This window comes from Globicephala melas, chromosome 14 (genome assembly GCF_963455315.2).
Source record: "Globicephala melas chromosome 14, mGloMel1.2, whole genome shotgun sequence".
In the NCBI taxonomy this organism is placed as follows: Eukaryota; Metazoa; Chordata; class Mammalia; order Artiodactyla; family Delphinidae; genus Globicephala; species Globicephala melas.
Genome location: NC_083327.1, coordinates 70,734,974 through 70,760,264, shown reverse-complemented (window position 1 = coordinate 70,760,264; position 25,291 = coordinate 70,734,974). Strand labels below are relative to the sequence as shown.

Here is a 25,291-nt window from a genome sequence, read left to right as displayed (position 1 = left end):
AAATTGCTACTATTGGCACTTGGTAGTGCTACCTCACACCCTGATAGGTCAAAGATAGGTCTACATTTCTGTTCATCCATTTCTTTTGTCAGATGACAGCAAAGACCTTCACCTTTTAGCCAGTATTTCTAATTTCTAAGTAAGTCTAAGAAATTACTAATTTCTAAGTAATTCTAATATTTCCAGTTAAAATTCTTTCTGGCACCAATTAGCATATTCTATATTCCCACCTTATATAAACGGAGTAAAATTTCTCTTATCTGACCATATCAGGATTAACTAAGTTAATTAAAAATGTAAGCTACCGGGTTTCCCTGTTGGCGCAGTGGTTGAGAGTCCGCCTGCCGAAGCGGGAGACACCGGTTCGTGCCCTGGTCCGGGAAGATCCCACATGCCGCGGAGCAGCTGGGCCCGTGAGCCATGGCCACTGGGCCTGCGCGTCCGGAGCCTGTGCTCCGCAACGGGAGAGGCCACAACAGTGAGAGGCCCGCGTACCACAAAAAAAAAAAAAAGCTACTGTAGAGGATTAAAAATTCTATTTACCTATTTTTTCATAAAACATACACAATTCTGCTAATCTTGTGATATTCACCAAAGATTATTTTCTTTAAGTGTGGATCTATTACTTAGGGTTCAGAATTGTTTTTCTTAAATAAAACATAGCTGGAACTACCCGGGTATAAGATTTGCAGTTTACTTTTTTAAATGGCATTCTAAAGATATGGGAAATGCAAACTAAGTGCAACATTCGCACAGAGTCTTATTATTTCTTTTCCAGTCATCTACTGCTTTCTCATCCATATTGCATCAGACAGGAAATTTTAACTGATAAACCTTCATGAAGTCTTTCCAAAGTATCTATTTTGGATTTTTGTATTTTTAAAAACACTATTTGCATTCACATTTCATCATTATTATATATTATTAAAGTGAATTTCTTGATAATATCAAACATAAAAGGCACAAACAGATTTGTGAATACACAAAACAGATTCATAGTAAGTAAAGAATATGCAAACACCTTTACTAATTTGGGCCTCCTGGAAAATAGCCTACTGGTCTTGAAACTTCAGGATGCTGTGGGCATCTATCAATATTTATTCACAGAGAATGAAAAGTGTCTGTAGCGACCTCCCTGGTGACACAGTGGTTCAGACTCTGAGCTCCCAATGCAGGGAGCCCGGGTTCAATCCCTGGTCAGGGAATTAGATCCCATATGCATGCCGCAACTAAGGAGCACACCTGCCACAACTAAGACCCGGTGCAACCAAATAAGTAAATAAAATATGAAAAACTAAATAGATTAAAAAAAAAGTGTCTGTAAATCCAGGAAGTCAGTTATATGGAGATCAAGAAAGGTTTTACTCTTACTCTGTGTGTGACACTATTCTAGACAAAATTATACTTTTTATGACATTAGTATTAATATAGTCATTTTACTTCTAGCTAAGATGATAAATATATTTTCTTAAAAATAAGAACCACTTACTGAGTATCTACTAAGTTTTAGCCACCGTTTCTTAAATCCTCACAGTAACTTTAAAAGTTTGTTATCCCAGGAGTTCCCTGGTGGTCTAGCGGTTAGGATTCTGGGCTTTCTCTGCTGGGGCCTGGATTCAATCCCTGGTCGTGGAACTGAGATCTCACAAGCCGCATGGCACAGACAAAAATAAATAAATAAATAAAAGTTTGTTATCCATATTTCACAGATGATAATTCTGAGGCTTAGAGAAGTGTTTTTTTTTTTTTTTTCCCCCCAAGGTTACTACTGATTTATTTCCCTTTTCCTTCGGAAAGGGTAGTACTGTGCTGCAACCAACCCTGAAGGGTCCTAACACTAAAAAAGCCCTATGGGGAAAAATTTTATAACAAATCATTACTTCATAATAACAAAGTTTAAAATTAAATTTTAAGTAATGGATATTGCTTATATATAATCAAGAGATATTAGTGTGGAAAGAACACAAGTTTCCGAGCAAGTAGTTCTCAATCCTGGTGGTATCAGAATTCTGGCTCTACTGCAGATTTACTAAACCCAAATTACTGGAGAAGCAGCTTGAGTGGGTATTTTGTTGTTGTTGTTGTGTCCACTGTTATTGTTTAGGTGCCACAGGAACATCTGAGGCACAGCGAGAATTAAGACACCTACTTTCAAGACAATGCCAGCTCCGTAATTAGTTGCTGGGATCTGTGAAGAATTATTACACCACTCAAATTTCTCTATAAAATGCTATCTAGTCTAGCTTGCAGAATGGTGGTGAGAATTAAAACTGCAGACTAACCAGATGGTGGCTATTATCGTTATTTAACACAATGTATTCACTACTTTAACAAGAATTAAAGTTATCTTACAGTGAACAAATCGTAATGTAAGAATGTCAACTCAATATATTAGATCACAAAAGACCATGTCATAGATGCAAATATTCATATCCTTTCCTACCTATAATGATTATTGCATATATGGTTCTCCTAATATTTGGCATTACTAAGTACTAACAGTTTTATTAAAAAATGGTCACTCACTACAACAAAGGTCTTCTTGGAAAATTCACATTTATTGTGGCTATGTTCAAAACTACATGAGAAAACAAAGCATCTGAAATGAAAATGAAGAAAAGCCAAAAGGAAAGATTACATATAAATAATCTGCAAAGATATTTTTTATATGTAGAAATATTCACTTATTGATCTGACATCTGCCCTTTTAATCCACTGTAAGGCAAATCCAAATTAAAGGCTACACTGAATATTTCTTGGTGTCAGTTTATCTTACTTTCTAATTCTGAACTCCAATGTATCCTTTTAAAAATGTTGCAATCTTCCTATCTTAGATACCTTTAGTCTCAATTTTTCTACTGCTCACCTATCAAGAGCTTTGATGTCTACCTAACCAACCAGTCCTCTTTGTTTCTGGAGTAAATCAGCAGTTTATCTGACCCATGACACAGGCCAGACACTTTCTGCACAGCTACACTCATGGTTTTTGTCCAGATAAGCACCATTAGAACTCCTGAAGAGGAGCTGCAGAAGGCAAGGCTGTTTGGTTGGGAGCAGAGTCGTTGAATACAGACATGATCTTTGAGTTCAGACATGATCCTCAGGGTGAGCAGACATTCAGTCCTGTCTAAAACAACCATAAGACATTTGGTCCACACCAAAAGGTTCTTGATATTGGGTCCTGTCCAAAACCATTTTGCGTAGACCAAATATGCTCATGGGCGTTTTGGATAGGACTAAATTTAAAGAAACTTTTGGCATGGACCAAATGTCTTATGAGTGTTTTAGACAGGACCAAATGTCCTGCATTTTTGAATAAAACTGTTAATACTTAGTAATGCCAAGCAATAGGGGAAAAAGAAATATTTAAGGAAAAAAATAACATAATAAACCTACCAGTTAAAGAAGAATAATCAGGAAGACATATGTAATGACAGATAAGCAGAAACAAAGACTAGATCCAGTAAAATCTTTTATTTTATAATACTGTACCACAAATTAAAAATCAAAATAAGCATTCATCCAACTGTCTAAATGGTTATTATATATACATATATATTTGGTTGGAAAGGGAGAGAGAAAAGAGGAATTTGGAGGCTTTTAAGTACATCATCATCATCGTAGTAGTTAAGACTTGTTGAACACTTAATGTGTCAAGCACTATACATGTATTACCTCAGAAGGAGTACCCTCTATTATAAGCTCAGTTTTGACAAATTAGGAAACTATGTACAACAAGGTTAAATAAATTAGCCAAAGCCATACAGCTAGTTAGTAAGGATGCTGGGGTTTGAACCCAAACAGTCTAACACCAGAACATACACAGATAGGCAGAGACACACACAAATCAAACCTCACTGCCCAAACAGCCAATTTTCACATGTAAATGTCACTTCCTGACTTATTTTAAGTCATTTTAAAACTGGAGAATTAACAATGAGGAAATACTTAAAATCAGTATCACTAAAGTCAGACTTGTCTAAAACAATAAAACTAGACCAAATGTAACTTTTAGTAGAAAGTAAACACCATAAAACCAATTAGGCATAAACAATAAACCAATCAAAAATTTTTTTCTAGGTTCATTCTTCATGTTTGTTCATGGTAATAAACACCTATTTTAATAATGAAGCACTATGGACAAGCAGAATAAGCAAAAAGCTGGAGTTTTCTTTCTCAAAATCTGGAGTTCTGTATCTCAAAATTTCAACTAGAATTAGAATAGTCTCCTTACAAATATCATCATGTGTAAAATGATGAGCCAACAAACATTTTAGAGACTATAGCCATGTGAGAGGAACAGTTCTTAGTAAAGTTAAATAAGATACTAAAATGAGTAAACAACCCTGTCTTCAAAAAACAGAATCAAAACACTGTATTAGTAAAATAAAGGAAGAAAACCACATGATCATCCCAATAGAAAAAGCCTTTGACAAAATCCAATGCCCTTCCATGTTAAAGCACTCAAGGAGAAAGGAACTTCCTCAACTTGACAAAGGCCATATATGAAAAACCCACAGTTAACGTTATTATACTAATGCTGAAAGACTGGATGCTTTTGTGCTAAGATCAGGAAAAAGACAGGATGTCCACTTCTACCATTTCTACTCAACATTATTATACAGGACGTTCTAGCCACGGAAAACAGGCAAGAAAAAGAAATACAAAGTGTCCATGTTGCAAAGGAAGAAATAAAGTAAAACTATCACTACACGATCTTGTAGATGGAAAATTCAAAATCTGAAAATTTACAATAAACTAAAAAATTCAATAAAAAACTATTAGAATGAATAAATGAGGGCAGCAAGGTTGCACAACACAAGATCAATATACAAAAATCAACTGTACTTCTACATACTGGCAATAAACAATCTGAAGTGGAATTAAGAAAATAATTCCATTTATAAGAATGTCACAAAGAATAAAATACTTTGGAATAAATTTATCCAAAGAAGTGCAAGACTTGTGCACTGAAAACTACAAAACATTGTTGAAACAAGATCTAAGTAAATGGAAAGACATCTCATACTCATGAAACAGAAGACATAATAATTGTGAAGATGGCAATATTCAAACTGACCTACAAAATTAACACAATATCAGAATCCCAGCTGTTTGCAGAAACTGACAAGCTGATCCTAAAATTCACATGGAAATGCAAGGAACCCAGAACAGCAAAATAATCTTGACAAAGAAAAAGTTGGAAGACTCACAATTCCCCAATTTCAAAACTTACTACAATGTTATAGTAATCAAGACAGTGTGGTATTAGCATAAGGGTAGATATATAGATCAATGGAATGATCTAAGAGTCCAGAAACAAATATTTATGATCAATTGACTCTGACAAGGATGTCAAGACACTTTAATGGAGAAAGAATAATCTTTTCAACAAATGGTACTGGGACAAATGGATATCCACATGAAAAAGAATGAATTTGGATCCCTATCTCACACTATATACAAATGCTAGCTCAAAATGGAACAGAGATCTAAATGTAAGAGCTAAAACTATAAGACTCTTAGAGGAAAACATACGAGTTAATCATTGTGACCTCAGATAAAGTCATGGTTTCTTAGATATAAGACCAAAAGCACAAGCCACAAAGGAAAAAAAAAGATAAATTGGACTTCACCAAAATTAAAAGCATTTGTGCCTCAAAGGACACCATCAAGAAAGTGAAAAGACAATCCACGGAATGAGAGAAAATATTTGTGAATCATATCTTATAAGGATTTAATATCCAGAATATATAAAAAGCTTTAACAACTGAACAAAAAGACCACCCAATTTAAAAATGGGGAAGGAAAAATGAATAGACATTTCTCAAAAGATATGCAAATAGCCAAAGTATATACGAAAAGATGCTCAACATCATTAGTAATTAGGGAAATGCAAATCAAAACCATAATGAAATATCACTTCACACCCTCTTGTATGGCTGTAATAAAGACAACAGCAAGGTTTGGTGAGGATGTGGAGAAATTAGAACCCTCAATTATTGCTGGGAGGAATGTAAAATGGTACAGTCACTTTGGAAAATAGAGCGGTAATTCCTCTATTATATACTCAGAGTTAACATATGACTCAGCAATTCCACTGCTATGGATAAAAATAAGAGAAATGAAAACATACATACACAAAACTTCTACACAAATGTTCACAGCAGCATTATTCATAATAGCCAAAAAAGAGCAAAATCCAAATGTCCATCAACTGATCACTGGATAAATAATATGTAGTAGACTTATACCATGGAATATTCAGCCATAAAAAGAAATAATACACACTACAATATGGATAAACCTTGAAAATATCACGCTAAGTAAAAGAAGCCAATCATAAAAGACTACACATTATATGACTACATTTATATGAAATGTCCTAAATAAAATCTATAGAAAAAGAAAGTAGATATGTGGCTGTGAAGGATTGGGTAGAGAGGGTGATAGGGATGGATTGCTAATAGGTATAAGGTTTCTTACTGTGGTAATGAAAACGCTCTGAAATTAAAAAGTGCTGATGATTGCATAACTCTGAATATAATGAAAACCACTGAACTGTATACTGTAAAAGGGTGAATTTTATGGTATATTCAAATATTTCAATAAAACGTATCTTAAAAAAGAATCAGCTTGAATGAATGAAAACAAATAGCCAAAAATAAGACTGAATTTAAAGCAAAAATGATTGTAGTTACTAATGAAACAAGTTAAAACATTATATTCTTAAATATAATTTAAAAATCCCTTTTATCTGAGATTTAAAAATATCTTTTATAAGCAACAAATGAATATAACTATTTAGCAATCTAAATGAAATGCAGCATAGTAAGAGGGCAAAATAAGACTAAACATTTTTGCAATTAAGCTTTTTTCTTTCTGTCCTGCACCCAATTTTTAAACATTTTAATTTCATTCAAGATTTGAACACAGGAAGTATTCAACAGATAAACAATGAATACGCAGTGTTCTCTTAAACAAATGAAGACCTCAATCATATAAAGAAATAGTATGGTTTTAGAAACACATAAGAAAAATCCCAAGAAAAATATGTCTTTTCCTTTATAAATCATGATCATTTATGTTCCATCTAATAGTGTAAAATACACATTAATCCTTAAAATATACATATAAAAAATTTTCAGGTAATTCCAATATAAAAAACAATTTATTGGGCTTCCCTGGTGGCGCAGTGGTTCAGAGTCCGCCTGCCGATGCAGGGGATAAGGGTTCGTGCCCCGTTCCGGGAAGATCCCACATGCCGCTGGGCCTGTGAGCCATGGCCGCTGAGCCTGTGCGTCCGGAGCCTACGCTCCGCGATGGGAGAGGCCGCAACAGTGAGAGGCCCGCGTACCGCAAAAAAAAAAAAAAAAAAAAAAAAAAAAAAAAAAGTAGGGAAAAGATGCTTTGGTTCAAGATAGTAAGCTGAACATACATGTCTGCTATAACTTTGTTTTAAGAACCTGCTAAAAAAAAGTACAGCCAAAAGATAAAAAAAACTTGGAAAATATAAGAAAAAAATGCACTATAAAAGACTTTTAGGAAAGGTAACATCGAATAAGAGAAAAAAAATGTTATCAAAGAAGTAACAGGTCAAAAATGTATTTTACTTAGTTTCTAAAATAATAATAATAATAATGTGTCTTCAGATGGAAGTACCCAGAATGATAAATGAAATAAGACCCATATCTAAATATACCACTGTAAAATCTTATCGCACAAACGCTTAAGACCCTATAGCCTATCAGGAAAAAAATTACCATTTGGATGGCAATAATAACACAAATAAAAGAAGAAACAAAGCAGAGCTTCTTATACTAAAGACTCTACTTTGTCTCCACATTTCCCATCTTGTAGCTCTTAAAAGGTAAAGACAGCAAGCAACAGAATATTCCTTAACCATGTCTGCTTAACCCACTCATTTCTCTTAATTGAGAACTTTAATATGCATTGGGGATATAAATCATAGTCCCTATCCTCAAAAGTCTTAAACTCTAGTAATGGAAATATAAAAGCAAGAGAGCAGATAGGTGCACAGATACTCCCAAATGGTGTTCATTTTTGTAGACAAGAATTTAGCTTGAAAAGAAAAAACACTTTCCAATTACTTTCACGATCGTCAGTTCATTTGGGCTTTAGCCTGTCTTACAGTATTCTATGTCCATGCTGTTCTTTTGTTTTCCTCCTTCCTTTTTATATAATTATATAGAATTCTGTTGGTACTTCCTTGTTTCCTTCAACAGGCATCACCTGTGACTAGTAGAATAAAATATAGTAAAAGAATCAGGCAATGGGACCCCAGCCAGTGATAAGTTCTGAAAGTACAACTCCTAGGCAAGTTTCACTGCTGCCACTACCACTGATTACACACATATTTGACAACCTCTACTTTTATGAAGAATGTGGTAATATCAAGAGTGGTATATACTTAGGAAACTGTTAAGATTTTTAAGATTATGTACCTTCTCAGAGAATCTGTTCATTAATTCCTGTCACCAAGGAAAAAGGCAAAGAAAGTACTGGCATTATTCCAACATCTACAGAAGTGACATCTTCAATTTTCCAACCTAGAAAGAGAAGATTGGAGTACCTATAAAATGGAAAAGAACTGGAGAACTTTGATATCCTGTGCAGTTTCTGAAGATACACTTATATCCTGCAAAGTTTAAAAATAAGAATATGGAAAACTGTATTTTTCATGAACTCGTAAGTGACTAATAAATTATCCCATGTTTAATTATGTAATATTCTGTGAAATAATTTTCTTTGAGCAGATATTCTGCTAACAAACCAAGAAAGACTTTTAAGGGTAAATTGTTCCTTCCTGCCACAGTAAAAATACTAAACCCAAGAGCACAATTTTAATCCATCAGAAACCCTGAAGATTTCCACTAACTTCTATTACCATTTCTTTTAGTACATTCTTAGACTTTTAGCAAACAGGGTAATTCATAACTCTTTAAGTAGTCTAGTAAGCCTTCAAGGTGTCTACTCTGAATTGGCTTACTTTTCTGTGAATAAAAGATCAGTGGATGATTTTTATTTTTAATGGCCTAAGTCTTGAACCATAATGTGATTATTTTTCAATAACGAAGTTAAAATCTAAATACCACCATAGTGTGGTCAAAGAATATTGATGAAAGCATCCTTAAAACAAAAAGAGGGTGAACTTTAGCATCAGACCAACTCTACCATTTACCCTGAACATAAACAACAAATCAATTAGCACGTGAAAGCTTTCATTTCTTTGTTATTCTATACTGTTATGAGGAATAAATGGGGGGCAACAAATAAAAGGGGCAGTACATCATACATTTATCCTGGTCAAGATAATACAACCTATTCAAAAAAATAAAATTTCTGAAAGTAGCAGATAGCCAGAGAAAAAATGGAAATACATATCCTGATCTGTGATAACTAAGACAACCTATGTGTGCTGCAGAGTTCTCTTCTGTGAAGTGCTTCGCCTGCCTCCTTCGTCTCATCAGTGTGAGGATCACCTGCAAGCTTGAGACTAGACTTTTCAACCTCATAATTAGACTCCATGGTCTTTTTTTTTTTATTGCTGGTTCTCATATCCAGCGATACACTGCTAGGAAGAGGAATAATTCAAACCCGGAATTCCAGTTCCTTTCCATCTTCATAAATATTTTGTACAGCTTCACAGCTCTGTCTCCAAAGGCAATGATAGAGCAAAGTGTCAGCTTATTTCCTTATGGTTGGTTATACCACAAATCTCAAGATGTTACGATTGCTTTAAAATGACATCCTTTCTACACACACTGTACTGAACATGATTCTCATCTATCATTTGCCTCACTAAGAATACTACTACCCTGTCTACCAAACATTTAACCAGTGCTTCTCAATTCTGGCTCTACATTATAAGCATCCATGGACATTTAAGATAAAAAAAAATTACAGATGTCAAACCCCATGCCAGACTCACTGAATCAGAATATCTAGAGAAGAAATCCAAACACATGTTTGGGCATTGTTGTTTTTTTTTTTTCAGCTCCACAAATCATTCTAACGTATATAGCCATGGTTCAGAACAACTGCAAAACCTTGTGGGCTAAAGTATAACTAAACATTATCTTCCACAAAATTCATATATTGATATACATACACACATATTGTATATATATATATGAATAATTAAATTATTCTGTTTGAAGAAAGAAAGTCTGAAAAATTATTATGAATCCCCTTAATATCTCATCGCAGGTCTTACTTTCCAAACTTCTAAAAATTTGCTACTTCCATCTGAACTAGTTCTAATCAACTTGATAGGAATATGCTCAAAACAAGAACTTAAGTCTTTACCAAAGTTTAAGATAGTGAAGAACATCTCATTTTGTATTTTATGACCTATGAATGTATTTGCAATACAAAGCCTTTGTCAAACAGCAATTATTTTCACTTTCATAGTACAGTACCCCAACTCTATAGTTTCATCTGCTTGACAAACATCAATTTAAAAACCTCTTTTTGAAGATCATGTGTTTTTCACCTATAAAAATTAATACAGACTTCCTATTTGTCATCCAGCACATAGGAAATTTGGAAGTTGTCATTCTGTCCTAACAATAAATAAAAAGCTGTTCACACTAAAAATCAACAACTCTTCTTAGATTCATAAGACAAGTGAGGTCACAGGGCAAATGGCTGCCCCTAAAATTGCAGACGCAGATAGGCCAATACAGAAAATCACAACTTACTGAAACAAACCAACCAGCAGACACCTCTGCAGGAATCAGTGCTGGGGTAGGAAAACCTAAACTGTACTTGATGAACTGCTGAAGGCCTAAAGTAGACAAGTCTGCTAGAAACTCCAGGAGGACCCAGTCATGGGAGGGATCCCCATACATTAGTGAGTTTTACCTCCATGGGCTCTACCAGGTTCTCACAGTGACTATCTGAGAAAAATCCCCTCCCACTTCCAGGAGGGGGAAAGGGAAAAGCAACCATTTTTAAATACACTGGAGCGTTCTGTTCATAACAAGGTCTGCCCTCTGGAGAAACTAAGGAGAGCCTAAACTGCTGGGGGGCTTATCAGAGCCTAACTGACCTGAAGGAAGGGAAATATACAACTTCAACCCACTCTAGCCATCCTAACTCCTCTGAGGGAAGTGGGAGGAGAGGGGAACTGAGGAGCGCCTGTGTAGTTCACAGTCCAGAAGCACAGGCTTGCTCAAAGACTACGACCTAACAACGCTTACCCTCCCCGTACCACCAAAAATCAATCCAGACACAGACCTTACATCCTTCACAAAAATTAACTCAAAATGGATGGTAGCCCTAAATGTAAAACTCCAAACTATAAAATTCCTATAACGTAGGAGAAAACCTAGATGATCTTGTGTATGGCAATGACTTTTCAGATACAACACCAAAGGCACCATCCATGAAAGAAAAAAATGGTAAACTGGACCTGATCAAAATCTTCTGCTCTGTGAAATGCAGTATCAACAGAATGACAAGATAAACCACAGACCTGAAGAAAATATTTGCAAAAGACACATCTGATAAACTACCATTATCCAAAATACACAGAGAACTCTTAAAATTCAACAATAACAAAACAAACAACCCAATTAAACATGAGCCAAAGACCTTAACAGACACCTCACCAAAGAAGATACACAGATGGCAAATAAGCATATGAAAAGATGCCCCACATATGTCATTGGGGAAATGCGTATTAGAATGAGGAGATACCACTACAAACCTATTAGAAGAGCCAAAATCCAGAACTGACAACACGAAATGACGACGATGACGTGCAGCAAAAGAGCTCTTGTTCATTGTTGGTGGGAATACAAAATGGCACAGCTATCTTTGGAAGACAGTTTGGCAGTTCCTTACAAAACTAAACATATTCATACAATACAGTAGTCACACTCCTTGGTATCTACCCAAAGGAAATGAAAATGTATATCCACACATAAACCTGTGCATGGATATGCAGAGCCACTTTTTCAAAATTGCCCAAACTTGGAAGCAACTAAAGATGTCCTTCAGCAGGTGAATGGATAAACAAACTGTGGTACATCAGACAGTGGAATATTATATAGCACTAAAAACAAATGAGCTATCAACTATGAAAAAACATAGGAAACTTAAATGCATATTACTAAGTGGAAGACAATCTGAAAAAGCTACTTACTGTATGATTCCAAATATGTAACATTCTGAAAAAGGCAAAATTATGGAGACAGTAAAAGGATCACTGGTTACCAAGAGGTAGGGGAAAGGGAGGGATGAAAAGGTAGAGCACAGAAAATTTTTAGGGCAGTGAAACTGTTCTATACGATAATACAATGGTGGATACATGTCATTATACATCTGTCAAAACCCACAGTATGTACAACACCAAGAATGAACCCTAACATAAAGTATGGACTTTGGGTGGTGATGTGTTAATGTAGGTTCATCAACTGTAACAAATGTACCACTCTAGTGGGGGATGCTAATAATGGGGGAGTCTGTGCCGAGTGGGAACAGGGGTATATGGGAAATCTCTGTACTTACTGCTCAATTTTGCTGTGAGGCCAAAACTGCTCTAAAAAGTAAAGTCTGCCAAAAAATTAATATGTTAAGAAATTAAGCTAGCCACATTCTCATGATTATAAGGGTGGACATAATTTTTACTGCTCACTCACAATTCTAACATCCTGCTAGTCTGCTATTTAAGCAAAATTATGACGTGCACTATTTCTACAGTAAAAATTTAACGAAATGCTAAAATTAACCATGAAAGATGCATAGGTCAACATTTAAAACTTCCTTAATCCAACACAATTGTAATATTTTACAGTAAATGTCAAATGGTATTTGAAAAATTGTCAGTCAACTGCTTTCTTTTCATGTGAGTGAAACATCAAAACAAAGTAATTGCAGCATCTACACTAAAATATAATTATAGCATTAACTGGGTTGAAACAGGCCTCTAGTTACATCTTCCACTATTATTCTGAATAAGAATTTTTTATTATTTTTGAATAGAGTGGTTCAAAAATATTCATCCTTATTATTTACTGCTTTGGAGTTAGGACTGTCTCTAAAGGGGTCAAAATGAATTATATTTATTATCACAGGCAATTCTTCAGAATGGCGTTTGATACATAAATATACTTTCAAATGAACCATTTGCTCAGTCGTCTATGAAATATAGTCATAAATAATCATGGCCTGGGTTAAAGAAACAAAAAGGAACATACATTCTCACATATCATATAACAATCTTTTATCCCAGCATCCATTCTCAGATGCTTAATGGCTAAGTTCTTAAGTATGGCCATGTGAATTTTAAAAGAAAAATAAAACACATTATGAAAAATACAGTACAAAGACTGCATAGATGGAAAATCTGTTTCAATACTTTTCCTCCCTTTCAAAAGACAAAAAGGAAAAAATACACAAAAGGAGAGCAATTTGGCAGAAAGTACTGCAATAGTTGATGTCACTAGATTTATAGTCACTTTTGGCAGAGCACTGCTGTGAAAAAGCAGAGGTGCTGCTATTACAAGAAAAGATTATGTACTTTCAAGAAAGGGTAGGATTAATCTCTCTTCAACAGACAACCTCACCAGGAAAAGCTTCAGAAGTTCCAGAGAGCCCTTACTGAAAGGGAAACACAACCAAAAACCATAAAACAAAATATTATTTAACAATAATTACCATATAATTTCTAAGTCTATATTATTTTTCCAATTAACATCCTGTGTTTAGCAAACCCTAACTTCCAAACAAAGACTGTACTAAAACCAAAAGTATTAGCTATTGTTTTTAGTTAAAAACCTTTGTATTCACTCCCAGTTTAAGGGAATGTTACTCTAGATCAAGGCTCATTTTTAAATCATAGCACCAGTAAATATAAAGAAATATGCTCAGTATGTCATCATTTCATTTGTCTTATATAACAACTTCCAAAAGGATTAACACCAGTTGGAGAAATGAAACTAAGTAGAAATTAGCCTTATTTACTGAATAAAATTTATATTTACTGCTAATGAAAAACGATGTAAACAGTGAGCAACTATAAAAATTTTTCATGGCGGATATAATGTTTTCAATTTGTCCCATGTATGTTCATTCCAAGAAGGGACATGCAACATATCTGACTCTTAAAGAAGGTAACCATGCACCTAAATTTGCTTCTAAGAGCTTTATGAGGTTTTTTTGTTATTGTTGTTAATACATTTTTTCAGGTTATTTTCTCCCACAGTGTAAATGATTTATTTTTAATCAAAATTTGCAGACATATAAGAAATCACAATATTTTAATAAAATATTTACATTCACTGTTATTTTTAAAAGTATCTAAATGTTTCTACATAGCTCTATATAATATTAATGAAAATATTAGGAAAAAACTACAAATGCCAATATATTTTAAATTAAAATTAGGAAGTAAAGGGCTCAAACAATACTTCAATAATAGAACTGATCACTGAATTGTCCCCAAACAATGCCTGATAAGTCATCTTATCACACTAATTATAAATCACCAGAAAAATAATGCATCTTTCATAGGATCAAAAAATACTTATGAAAATAATTTAACTTGGTATATAGCAGTACCATATATCATTGATTCTTTAAAATAGTTTTCTATTTATGACTAAAAGATTAAACGGATATGTGAGTGTAATTTATGAAACTTAACTATAAAAATGTCAGTAGTAATTCCTTCCTGAGTATTCCTCTCCAATTTAAAAGCAAGGAAGCCTAATAAACTAAAGAAGGGATGGCAAACTTCAGCTTGTGGGCTGAATCTAGTCCACTGCCTGATTTTATAAATAAAGTTATATTGAAATATCTACACTCCGTCCTTCACATATTGTCTATGGCTGCTTTTGCGCTACACTGGCAGTGTTGAGGAGCTGGGTCAGAGACAATAAAGCCAAAATATTTACTATCTAGCACTTTACAGAAAAAGTTTGCAGACTCCTGAATTATAGATTTAGACCTTCATTACTTCATTTGTAGGCACACACACACTCATCTTTTATATGATATTTAGTAAAGATATTAAGCTAATCATTTAAGAATCTGTATGTTCTTTCTGTTTTGATTGTATAATTGTATATTGACCACTGTCTAATTTCTGGCCTCTTTATAAGGCAGAGGATACTGCTCGATTCTGATCTGCACTGCTTTGGACTCTACTGCATCTTCTCATATGCTTTAACATTTCTGACAGTCTATTTTAAAATAAAAATACCTCAATATTATAGCTATAATTTCCAAAAGGACTAGTTTTAGCCATTTAATGACTATGTGATATTACGAATAAAGGATGGTAATGTAGAAATTTAGATTTTAAACGCTGAATTAAGAAAAAGATTGCTACATGGGTGGAAAAAGGGATGGAATTAAAACCAAAAATACATCACAAAGAGAAAGGCACTGGGCTTTAAAGGATTACTTTAACAGGGAAAAATGTATTCTAGACTAGAGGTCCCCAACACATTAGTGTTCCTGTTAGGAACCAGGCCGCACGGCAGGAGGTGAGCGGCAGGCGAGCCAGCGAAGCTTCACCTGCCGCTCCCCACTGCTCCCCATTGCTCGCGTTATCGCCTGAACCATCCCCCCTCCCCCATCCGTGGAAAATCTGTCTTCCATGAAACCGGTCCCTGGTGCCAAAAAGGTTGGGGAACGCTGTTCTAGACTTAAGGAATCACTAAACACATGGCCCATTGTGGAACACTGAGCAGTAAGGAATAAACTGTCAATGATTCTTTCCCCTTCCCCTCCTTCCACCCAAGCCCAAAAATAAAAACAAAAGTTACACATAAAAGAGAGCTAGTATCCAAAATTTCTTTAAAATGAAATACAAAAGAATGAGAGATTAAAGCAATTGGGACTGCTAAATCTGCAAGTAGATGACTGTTATTTAAATTTTTCAAAAATGTTAAAAATTGTAATAACAATATGTGGAAGACAACTAACTTGTCTTTCTTCTTTGGTGTTGCAAATAAATATTAGAAATAGGTTTAAATTAAAGTACAAGACCTATTATATAGAAGCCTGAATATCTTCACAGGAAGAAGTTTGAGTAATTAAATCCAAAGGTACTATTGATATTTCCTCCTTAGAATGATTTACATCACATGTGACTAAGGGAAGGGAGATGTATCAAATACCTTTTGGTAGTCTTTTATGATTATAGTTTATGAACTCTTCGTTTATTTTACAAAAATCAAGTCAACAGTCACTTTGTTTTGCTTCCTAGGAAGTTTTATAGTACTATATTATGTTTAATAAAAGGCATTCAAATATAAAAGGTAGTATATAGTAAAACATCCTTTTCTCTTTGTCATTCTGCTATATTCTTAAACAGACATCTGTTTAGTTCGAACCAAAGACATTTCATTAATCTGCAGTCCCAAGATACTGAATATACCTTCCGATGATGATAGCACCAAATCAGGACCGGATATTCTCATTCAAGCATTATCACTCACAGTGTTGACACTCTGATTATTAATTTCCTTCTTGTAAACAAGGTGTCACTTCCAATGCATGAAGTTAAAGTCAAAAAGTGACACCCAAAGCTTATCTTTTATTTAGTGATAATCACCCCTATAGTCCACTTACTTACATGCACAGTGCTAGTTATTACTTTTCCAACTTACTATACAATTACTCAAATTACATGCTAGCAAGTCAATGAAATTAGTCTCTATTAAATTTCTTACATAAAAATTAATAAAATCATATGATTAGGAACCCAATATTATTTTTAAGCAATCTCATTTTAATTTACATCCTGACCATTAACACCCAATAAAGGAAAGTAAACTTTGTAAATAATATTTGAAAATGGCCCAAGTTTCCTATGTCATTAATGAGGCCCTACCGATTAAACAAAGGAAAAGCAATAACCCACCATCCTAGTACTCAATGTGAGCTGCTGTTTCATCAACGAAAAAAGTGTATCTCACATGCTTTTTCCTCCTCCCTTTTGTAAATAAAAGTTTATAACTGTGCATCTGCTGACTTATTATGAATGCAGGCAACGGGTACAAAGTAAAGGGACCCACAATGGGATTGAGTCCAACACTTCACCCCCTTTAACAGATACTCAGAACAACCAATCAGAAGACAACTCTAGACAGAGATGGTCCAGAGCATTCCCAAATCCTCTACAGAAAAAAATTCAAGATCCTAGAGCCGGAAGGACTCTTAGAAATCACAGATCCCAATTTCCTCATTTTACAGAAAAGGAAATTAAAGCCTAGAGATTTTAGTTGGCTTATCCAAAATTAGTCTGAAGACTAGAACACAAGCTTTTAATAAGGGAATTCTTCGAACATTCCTTTACCTTTTTCTGTCAGGATGGCAAAGTCAAGTTATATTTTTAAAAGCAAATTATACTAAAAAAACAAATGGAAAACAAAGACAATACCTAGCAGAAATAAAAACCCATTTTACTTAAAGTAAAAAGGCTTACCAAGCACAGACTTGATTCCCCAGTAATTAACATATCCCTTTTCAATCCCATTTAGATTCCATCATACCTTGTTTCCCTCCACAGGAAATTCATTGCAAAATAACTGCTTCCAGGCAGACACCTTTTCTGGTAGTTTCTAAAGTAAATGTGCCTATTCTCCTTGCTGCAGTAATCCACACTGAGAATCATAACCTACAGCTGACACAGTGCTCATTCTTCCTTTTATACAAAGTCCTCTTCAGTGAGGAGCTAAGAGTTGAGAAGTATTTCGAAGTCCTTGTTTTTCCTCTACGGCTAGAATTTCAAATGACTAGAGTTCTATGAACAAAAAGGATGGCGGGGTAGAAGAGTAACAAAAATTTGGCTAAATTCTAGCTGAACTGTTTCATTTTTAACTACTTTGAACAAAAATCTGTTTCCAAACCTTTTTTCCAGTTTTGTTAATTACAATAAAATAAAATTAATAAGCAGCAAGTCAAACATTGCAATGCTAGCTATCTTATAGTACAAAGCCATTAAACAATCATTTATCACCTACTATGTGAAACAAACTTTCACAATCATTTATCACCTACTATGTGAAACAAACTTTCACATATTATCTTATCACATCTAAATAGCAATCTTTAAAACTTGTGGTTGAAGAGAACACAATCATTTTAAAGAAGACAAAAACAGTACTTTAAGACCTTTTCCTTTGAAGACTGACTACATCAGCTACAAAAATAATGAAATTAAGGCCTTCCTACACAGAGCCTGGCAGCTAGCTGCTTCTCAGCAAGTATTTGCTGAAATAAATGAATGAAAGAACTGAACATTAAAACCATAGAAAAACTCTCATATTTATAATAATATCATATTGAATAGTCACCAAAACAGTACTTGCATGGTCCTAAAAACATACACATTATTGCATTTAATCCTGACGCTCACTTCATGAACTAGTTGGGTTATTATTCCTACTTAACTGGTGAAGAACTAGGACAAAGTGTAGTTGTTCTCAACCAGGAGCCCCTGGAAGTGTGTGAGGGCATGTGGGTTACCACACTAACAGCAGAGGTAACCCTGGCATTTAGTAAGTGGGAGCCAGGGATATTAAATAGCCTGCAATGTGCTGGGCAAACCCACAGAATTATCCAGCCCCGAATACTAGCACTACTGAGAGACACTGACCAAGGATAAATGGACAAAGCCAAACAGCTAACAGTGACTTTAAATTATTTCGATTCAATAACAAAATCCAGGAAATCACCGAGGACCAACCCAAAGGAAATCAAATGTAAAAGCGTATCAAATTCTCAAGCTAGAATCAGTCTAGGCTACCTTCTCGAAATGGCAATAGGATAAAAGTAAAAGATTACATAATTCCAAACTCCACATCACTCTGCCACACTCTTTACTAAGTTTTCCATTTCTGTCTTGTAATTGCCTCGGTGCTGTATTTGAAAACTTTATCACCACCTTTAGTTGCTCCCTCTAAGATCTGATACAAAGAAGTCATCAAGTCCTTCTCCAGTTCCCATTCTACTACCCCTGCTTTGAATCCACTTTACTACCCATATGGATTTAGTTACATATTAAGGTTCCCTTGGTTCTATTCTTTTCATCCATGACACCACTGCATTATTAATCATCCTAAAAATCACAAGGTCTTCCTGAGAGCACATCTCCTTATATAATGATTCCTACAATGATTCCTTACTGAATAACACCCAGATAACTCAGGCTAGCACTCAAGGTTTTCCACCTACTGGTTCCTTATTTCTCCCTCCAACTCAATTAGGATCACAATTCCAAGCAGTCTCTAGTATTCCTCTAAACTACCATGATCCCTTTTCTCTACTTTTGCCCACACTGTTAGCCTAGAATAATTTTCCAACTCCTCCTTCCCTGCCATTCTCAAGCCTCATCTACTAATGTGCAGAAGTGTCATTAAACGCAATAAACTTCCCTGTAATCTGACTTTGTGTTATGTGAGTAGACCCTAAATAACTCTTATTTCAATTATGTTTATCTAGTTCTAGTCCTTGAACATAAGAATCATATTTTCATTTCTTTTGCATACTCACCTAGAACAATATATAGCTACTTAGAATCACAAAGTTGTTTCTCGAAGAAATCATCTAATACAGCACCTTCATTTTAAAAGTAAGAAAAAACTAACTCAAGGACACATAATTCTTTAGTGGCAAGACACGAACAAGAAATAAGGCCACAATTCATAATCGAATGTTAACGCTTAACAAGTGCTTGTTAAATGAACTCCAATGTACAGCAATCATTTTGTAAGCCTGCATTCAGCAAAATTACACTGCAATTTAAAAGACAAGCCCATGCCTTATCAAAGCAGAGACTGCCTACTATATTGTCAGGAAGACAATAAATGAGATCCTTTGATAATTGTGATACTTAAAAACTCAATTTTTTACAAAGATTAAGTAAATTTGAAAGTCCATTTTTTGGCACAGTCCTTGAAATACTCATACATAAAACAACCTTGTTGTGTTTAGACGAAAATACCTTAAAATAAGATCAGGGTAGCCCATAGTTACAACAGACTATGAAGCAATTCAAAATTATACTAGTAAACCAGGAGTCCAGATAAGGACAACAGCAGAATTACTAGAAATGCCTTCATTCTTCACTTAGAACCTTTTTTCTCCCCTTTACTTATTCCTTATGGGGATAAATGATTACTTTATCTCAATAGTTCTGATGCTTAGATTACTCAGAAGAACCAAACTGTACCTATTTCTACATGGCAAAAGGAGGAGAATTAAGATAATTAAATCACTACTGTACAACTTGGCATATAAAATTATGCTTCCCTGCTTCCTATCAGTAAGTTCATTCCAACCTCATATTCACTCCAGAAGCCAAAAAGGTTGAACATAAGGCATGTTTATAATGACATCAGCCATTTGCTATACGTTAATGCAGCAAATACATTAAATTTATCTTGCTTCATCATTTGTTAGATACTGTTTAAGGATTCAGATTTTCACAATTCTTGTCTACAAACATTAGATATCAGATGTAAATTCTTCATCATTTTTTTTCTAACCTCAAAATAGATAACTTAGTATAGTCCTCCAACATTTAGGAAGACATTCTATTCGTTAAATTAGACATGCAATTCAAATTCTAATAACCCAGTCCCACTTTTGAAAACCTCCTACTCTGCTCGACAGTTAGATGAAAGAAGACTTTATTTACAAGTATATTTCTGCTCTGAAGACATCTTTTAGAACAAATGTATGACAGACCATACAAGAGTCTAATATGAGAAGAAAATAAAGAGAAGGATTGTAAGAAGCCAAATGCAACAGTGAAAAATATAAAAGAACTAGGGCAAGAGAAGAGACTTATTATTAAGTCTGCACATTAAACCAATATGGAGCTTTGAAATAAACTATAGTTGTCTAGCTTTCAAAACAAAGAACAGAGAAATTAACAAATTTTAAGCCACGTATGTGGAAATTATGTAAAACTAAAAAGATCTTAGTCTTATTTTAGATAAAGATTTTTATTTTACTTTAAAATAAAAAAAGATTTCTATTTTACTTTAGATTTTCTACAAATCAAAGCCATAATAAAGCTCATAAGCTTATCTCCTACTTAAACCTAACAGAAGGAATGACTAGTGGTATTACTGGTAGGCAAACCAATTTATCACTATGGAATGTTCATATAAATCTCGTAAAAAGGTAAAATAAAAATGTATTTGGTAAACTGCTTTCCTAACTTCACTGTAAGTACAATAAGAGAGGTTCTAAAAAAAATTTAGAGTGTCACTGTAAATTACAGATTCACTTTTCATACAGTATTTAACTATAAAAAATGTATAAAAGCAAAAGACATATAAGTGATGATTTCGTACACTTGATCCTTTTCATTTGACAGTTAGCATTAGGCCTAACATTTTAATTTTAACTTCTCCCTTTGTGTAATATGCTAATTCCTCAAATGCAGTAGGGGTAAAAAGTCTTGTCTAAGAAAAACATTTGATTTTATAAAATCAGCCTTGCTTGCGGTACTCATGATTATATTAAGTTATAAAAGGAGCAGACTGGCTGTTAAAAGAAAAAAGTTATGTACCATAAGAAAACTGAGACCACACTGGGTCTCAACTGGGAAAATAGTAAAACTTGAACCCACTTAAAAGAAAACCAAAATAATCTAAAAATAGTTGATTTAATTCAACTTTTTTTTTCCCCCTTTTAGTCCAGAGGTGATACTCTTTTGCTGTGAACAAAAACAAATTGGCTTTTCATTCTAAACAGTCCATCTGGATCCAATACCACACTACTTTGTCACTACACAGGGTTTTGCTGAACACTTAGCACCCACACTACCAAAATTAATTTTATTCCCGTCTTCACAAGACTAAAATAGGAGCCCTAAACTAGAAGGTATTGATCACTGGATACCGGAATAAAAATATCTATACAATTAAAGTAAAAAATATTTTAGTGTCAACTATCTAGATATTTGGGTAAGAACTATTTAGATATACTGTCTTAGAAATTCACAGATTCAGATCTAGCTTGGTCAGATTTTACCATTGTTACAGGTATGAGTGCACTACTGGTATTTACTATGAATGATAGACTTCACTTAGTAACACAATTCAGTGAAAACTTTTATAAGCATTTTGAACATAGCACACTAATCACAAATAAAATACCCTGATACCACGTATAGCACTACTTTGAAATGAAGATTTTAAAAGATTATAAAAAAAGGTAAGACACATGTTTAACTCAAATGCAGGCTCCCCTCCTCCTTCTCAGGAGCAGATAAATCTAACACGTGGGGAGTAAAGTTTCCTGCTCCTCCGTGTTTCTTATCATCTAGTGTTTTCGTCTATTTATTACCAACATGTTACTTCAATAATATGTTGGAAGCAGATATCCTACTGATGGATGAACAAAGCATTTTCTTTTTAAAATTTTATGTTTAAGTTTAAAATTAAGGGCATTTAGGTTAATATGGGTAAATATCATAGTAAAAGTAAACACAATTTTATTTCAAGTTAAATAGTTTGAGAGGAATTGTGAAGTATTCTCCATTGTTCAGACTGAAAAAATTATCTTGAAGAATGAGTAGGTATTTGGAAAAAAATGCTATGACAAAACAATTACAGTTCATGCATAACCAAGAAAAATAATCCTCTATACTAATACTTAAGAGTACAGCTAACCTAACAGTATTTACATATACATAACAAACGTAGACCATCAAAGGGAAAACTATCAAGACAGTACACTTCTCCATTTGCATTATACTAACAAAATGCTCTAAAACTTTTAGAAATAGCAATAATTCATAACTATTTATATAAAACTTGTATTTGTTTTCTAATGATTTTTCTAGATGGACAAGTCAGAAACAAATTCAAATTCAACCTCTAATTCATTAGAATAAATAGTCATAATTTCAACATCTACCATGCACAATATTTTTAAAAAAGCAAATAAAATGTGCCTTGTGCTATTGTCTTTAAACCTCATCCTCTACATAGTCCATTCAATAGACCACTAGTATAAGCAGATATATTTCCCCTTAGAAACTTCTACTTCCTTGCAAAGACAGTAATTATTATAGCAAAACTTTAGAACTCTATGTGGATACGTGTTTAGCTACTATAAATTGAGCTAAGAAACATCACAGCAACATACAACCTGCATGCAAATATAATCATGGGGAGAGATACAACCACATGATTTCACATAATACCTGATCATACCGTTTCTTTGGCATTAAACAGGAAAAGCAACTAATCAGCAATACAGAAGGACTGGGGAGAATACAGTAAAAGTTAAAAAATAAAATTAAATTAAATGAAAGGATACAGCCTTAAAGCACCAGTCTGAGTTCCCACTGCCAGGATCTTCTGTACAGGATCAAAGGCCAAGGCTGAGGGTTGATAGGGAAATCCATGGCGAACAGTCTAGGGATGGGCAAGTGACATCACAGCAACCAAGGCAGAAAGCAAAGTTTTAAAACAGAAAAGTCAATAGAGGTATTAGAACTGAGAAGCAATTATAATTGATGCAAAACACATATACATGCACTGCTATAAAAAAAAAACTATGAAGTCTACATCAAACAAAAACCTATGCACATAGAATCTGAAACCAAAAAAACAAAAACACTATCCCAGTGTTACACCTTAATTTCTGCTTTTCCATCATAGTGGTAGGCTTTAGAAGAAAATTTAATATTCTATACTATTATGTCTGAGAACAAATTACTGAAGTTTGCAGTGGTCAAAAATTCTGTATATTCATTTAAAAATGCAATTCATGCTTTTTTTCAAGTGTGCTAACTTCATCATTACTTTATTTGGATGCTAAATACAAGTACTTCTAAGGAAATGCTGTCATAATTACTCTAATTAAGGATTCAGTAAAGCAATTAGCAAACATCTATCTCATCATTTTGCAACTGTAACAGAATGAAAATAAACACAGCATATATTTTTGCATTTTGCTATTAAATCCTTAATAATTTTAGGACACTGGGGCAAAAAAGTATGCACACACTTTTAAGAAACTCTGACTTATGAATGCCTGGTATTAATACCAACACAAGTTTGTATTTCTCATTGAGCAGCTGGTGAATTAATTCGCTGCATCATTCTTTCTGAATTACAGACCGCTATGGCAACTGTCGTGCCATTAATAGGCAAAAATCACAGCTCTAACTTTTTCACCAAACAAAATGATAGAAAGACCCTATGATTTCATATTTTAAGCCTCCTACCACATTTTAAGGGAAAAGTGATGAGCAAATATCTAGTTGAACACGTTTGGCTTTTTGATAAACAACATTCATTAGACACTGTTCCCAAAGGAAACTTGGAAGTCAGTAAATTATGTATTAAAATGCTTGAATATAAAAGCCATAAGAGTAAGGTCAGTATAATACGTTAGAAGCAACCTTGAAATGACTGCCGCACGTGAAAATCAACGAAAAGGAGTAAGATGATGTCAATCTCCAAAATAGCCCACCAAGCAAAGTGTGCTAGAGGAGCGAGACCTTTATTCGAGGTATGATTATTATTGGCGTTCTATCCCTCGACTCGTGTGTAAAGCCTGAGTTGCCCCTAAAACGACCCCGATTTTCGCGGGTCTGCGCGCTCCGTTCACCTTGCACAGCTGAAAGTGCTCGGACTGGAGCGTTTCCTGGATCTCGGGCTCCCGGTTCCCAGGCGGGTGCTGCTGCTGCAGCTGCTGCTGCTGCGAGGCCGAAGACGAGCCGGCGGTCAGGCCGTCCAGCACCTTCCTGATGTTGAATTTCCTCATGGTCTCGGCGGGGTCCCCCGCAGCCCGGGAGGAGAGGTAAGGGGCGTCCCCAGGCGGGGGGAAACCAGCCCGGGCCGAGGGCAGCTTCGACCGAGGACGCGGAGGTGTGGGACAGAGTGTCAGTGTGAGGGGAAGGAGGCAGCTGGGGAGAAGCAAAAGATAATCCGAGCAGGATATACTGCGACGGGAGAACCGCGGCCGCCAGAACCCCGGGCGCCGACCTCTCTTCCTCCGAGGCCGCCGCTGCTCGCCGCGGCTGCTGCGGCGCCACTTGAGCCGCCGCCGCTGCCGCCGACTCGCTCCGCGGCCCGGCGGCACAGCAGTGGCAGCGGCGCCCCGAGCCCGCTCCGCCTAGCCTCACCTGGCGGCGGGCTGACTCTGCGCCGCGCCGCCGCCCCGGCTCGCCCCCGCCGCCGCCGAGTCCATGGCCCGCGGCCCCGCCGCCCACCCGGGCCCCGCAGTCCCTCGGCGCTTCCTCCCGCTCCTGCTTCTCCTCCTCCCGGGGATCGCCGGTTCT

General features: G+C 35.2%; 1 protein-coding gene across 4 annotated transcripts in view; it reads right to left on the bottom strand.

The window, feature by feature from the left end:
• Positions 1–25,074, bottom strand: part of STXBP5 (syntaxin binding protein 5) — a 168,010-nt gene extending 142,936 nt beyond the window's left edge. For all 4 annotated transcript variants that reach the window (XM_060283869.1, XM_030853220.3, XM_030853223.2 and 1 more), the window contains exons 1-2: positions 24,619–25,074; positions 23,320–23,417 (exon numbers count right to left, since the gene is read on the bottom strand). In XM_060283869.1, the coding sequence (XP_060139852.1) occupies positions 23,320–23,417; positions 24,619–24,774 (254 nt within the window). In that variant the 5' untranslated portion in view covers positions 24,775–25,074. The remainder of the gene's footprint in view (positions 1–23,319; positions 23,418–24,618) is intronic.
• Between the last annotated feature and the right edge of the window lie 217 nt (positions 25,075–25,291).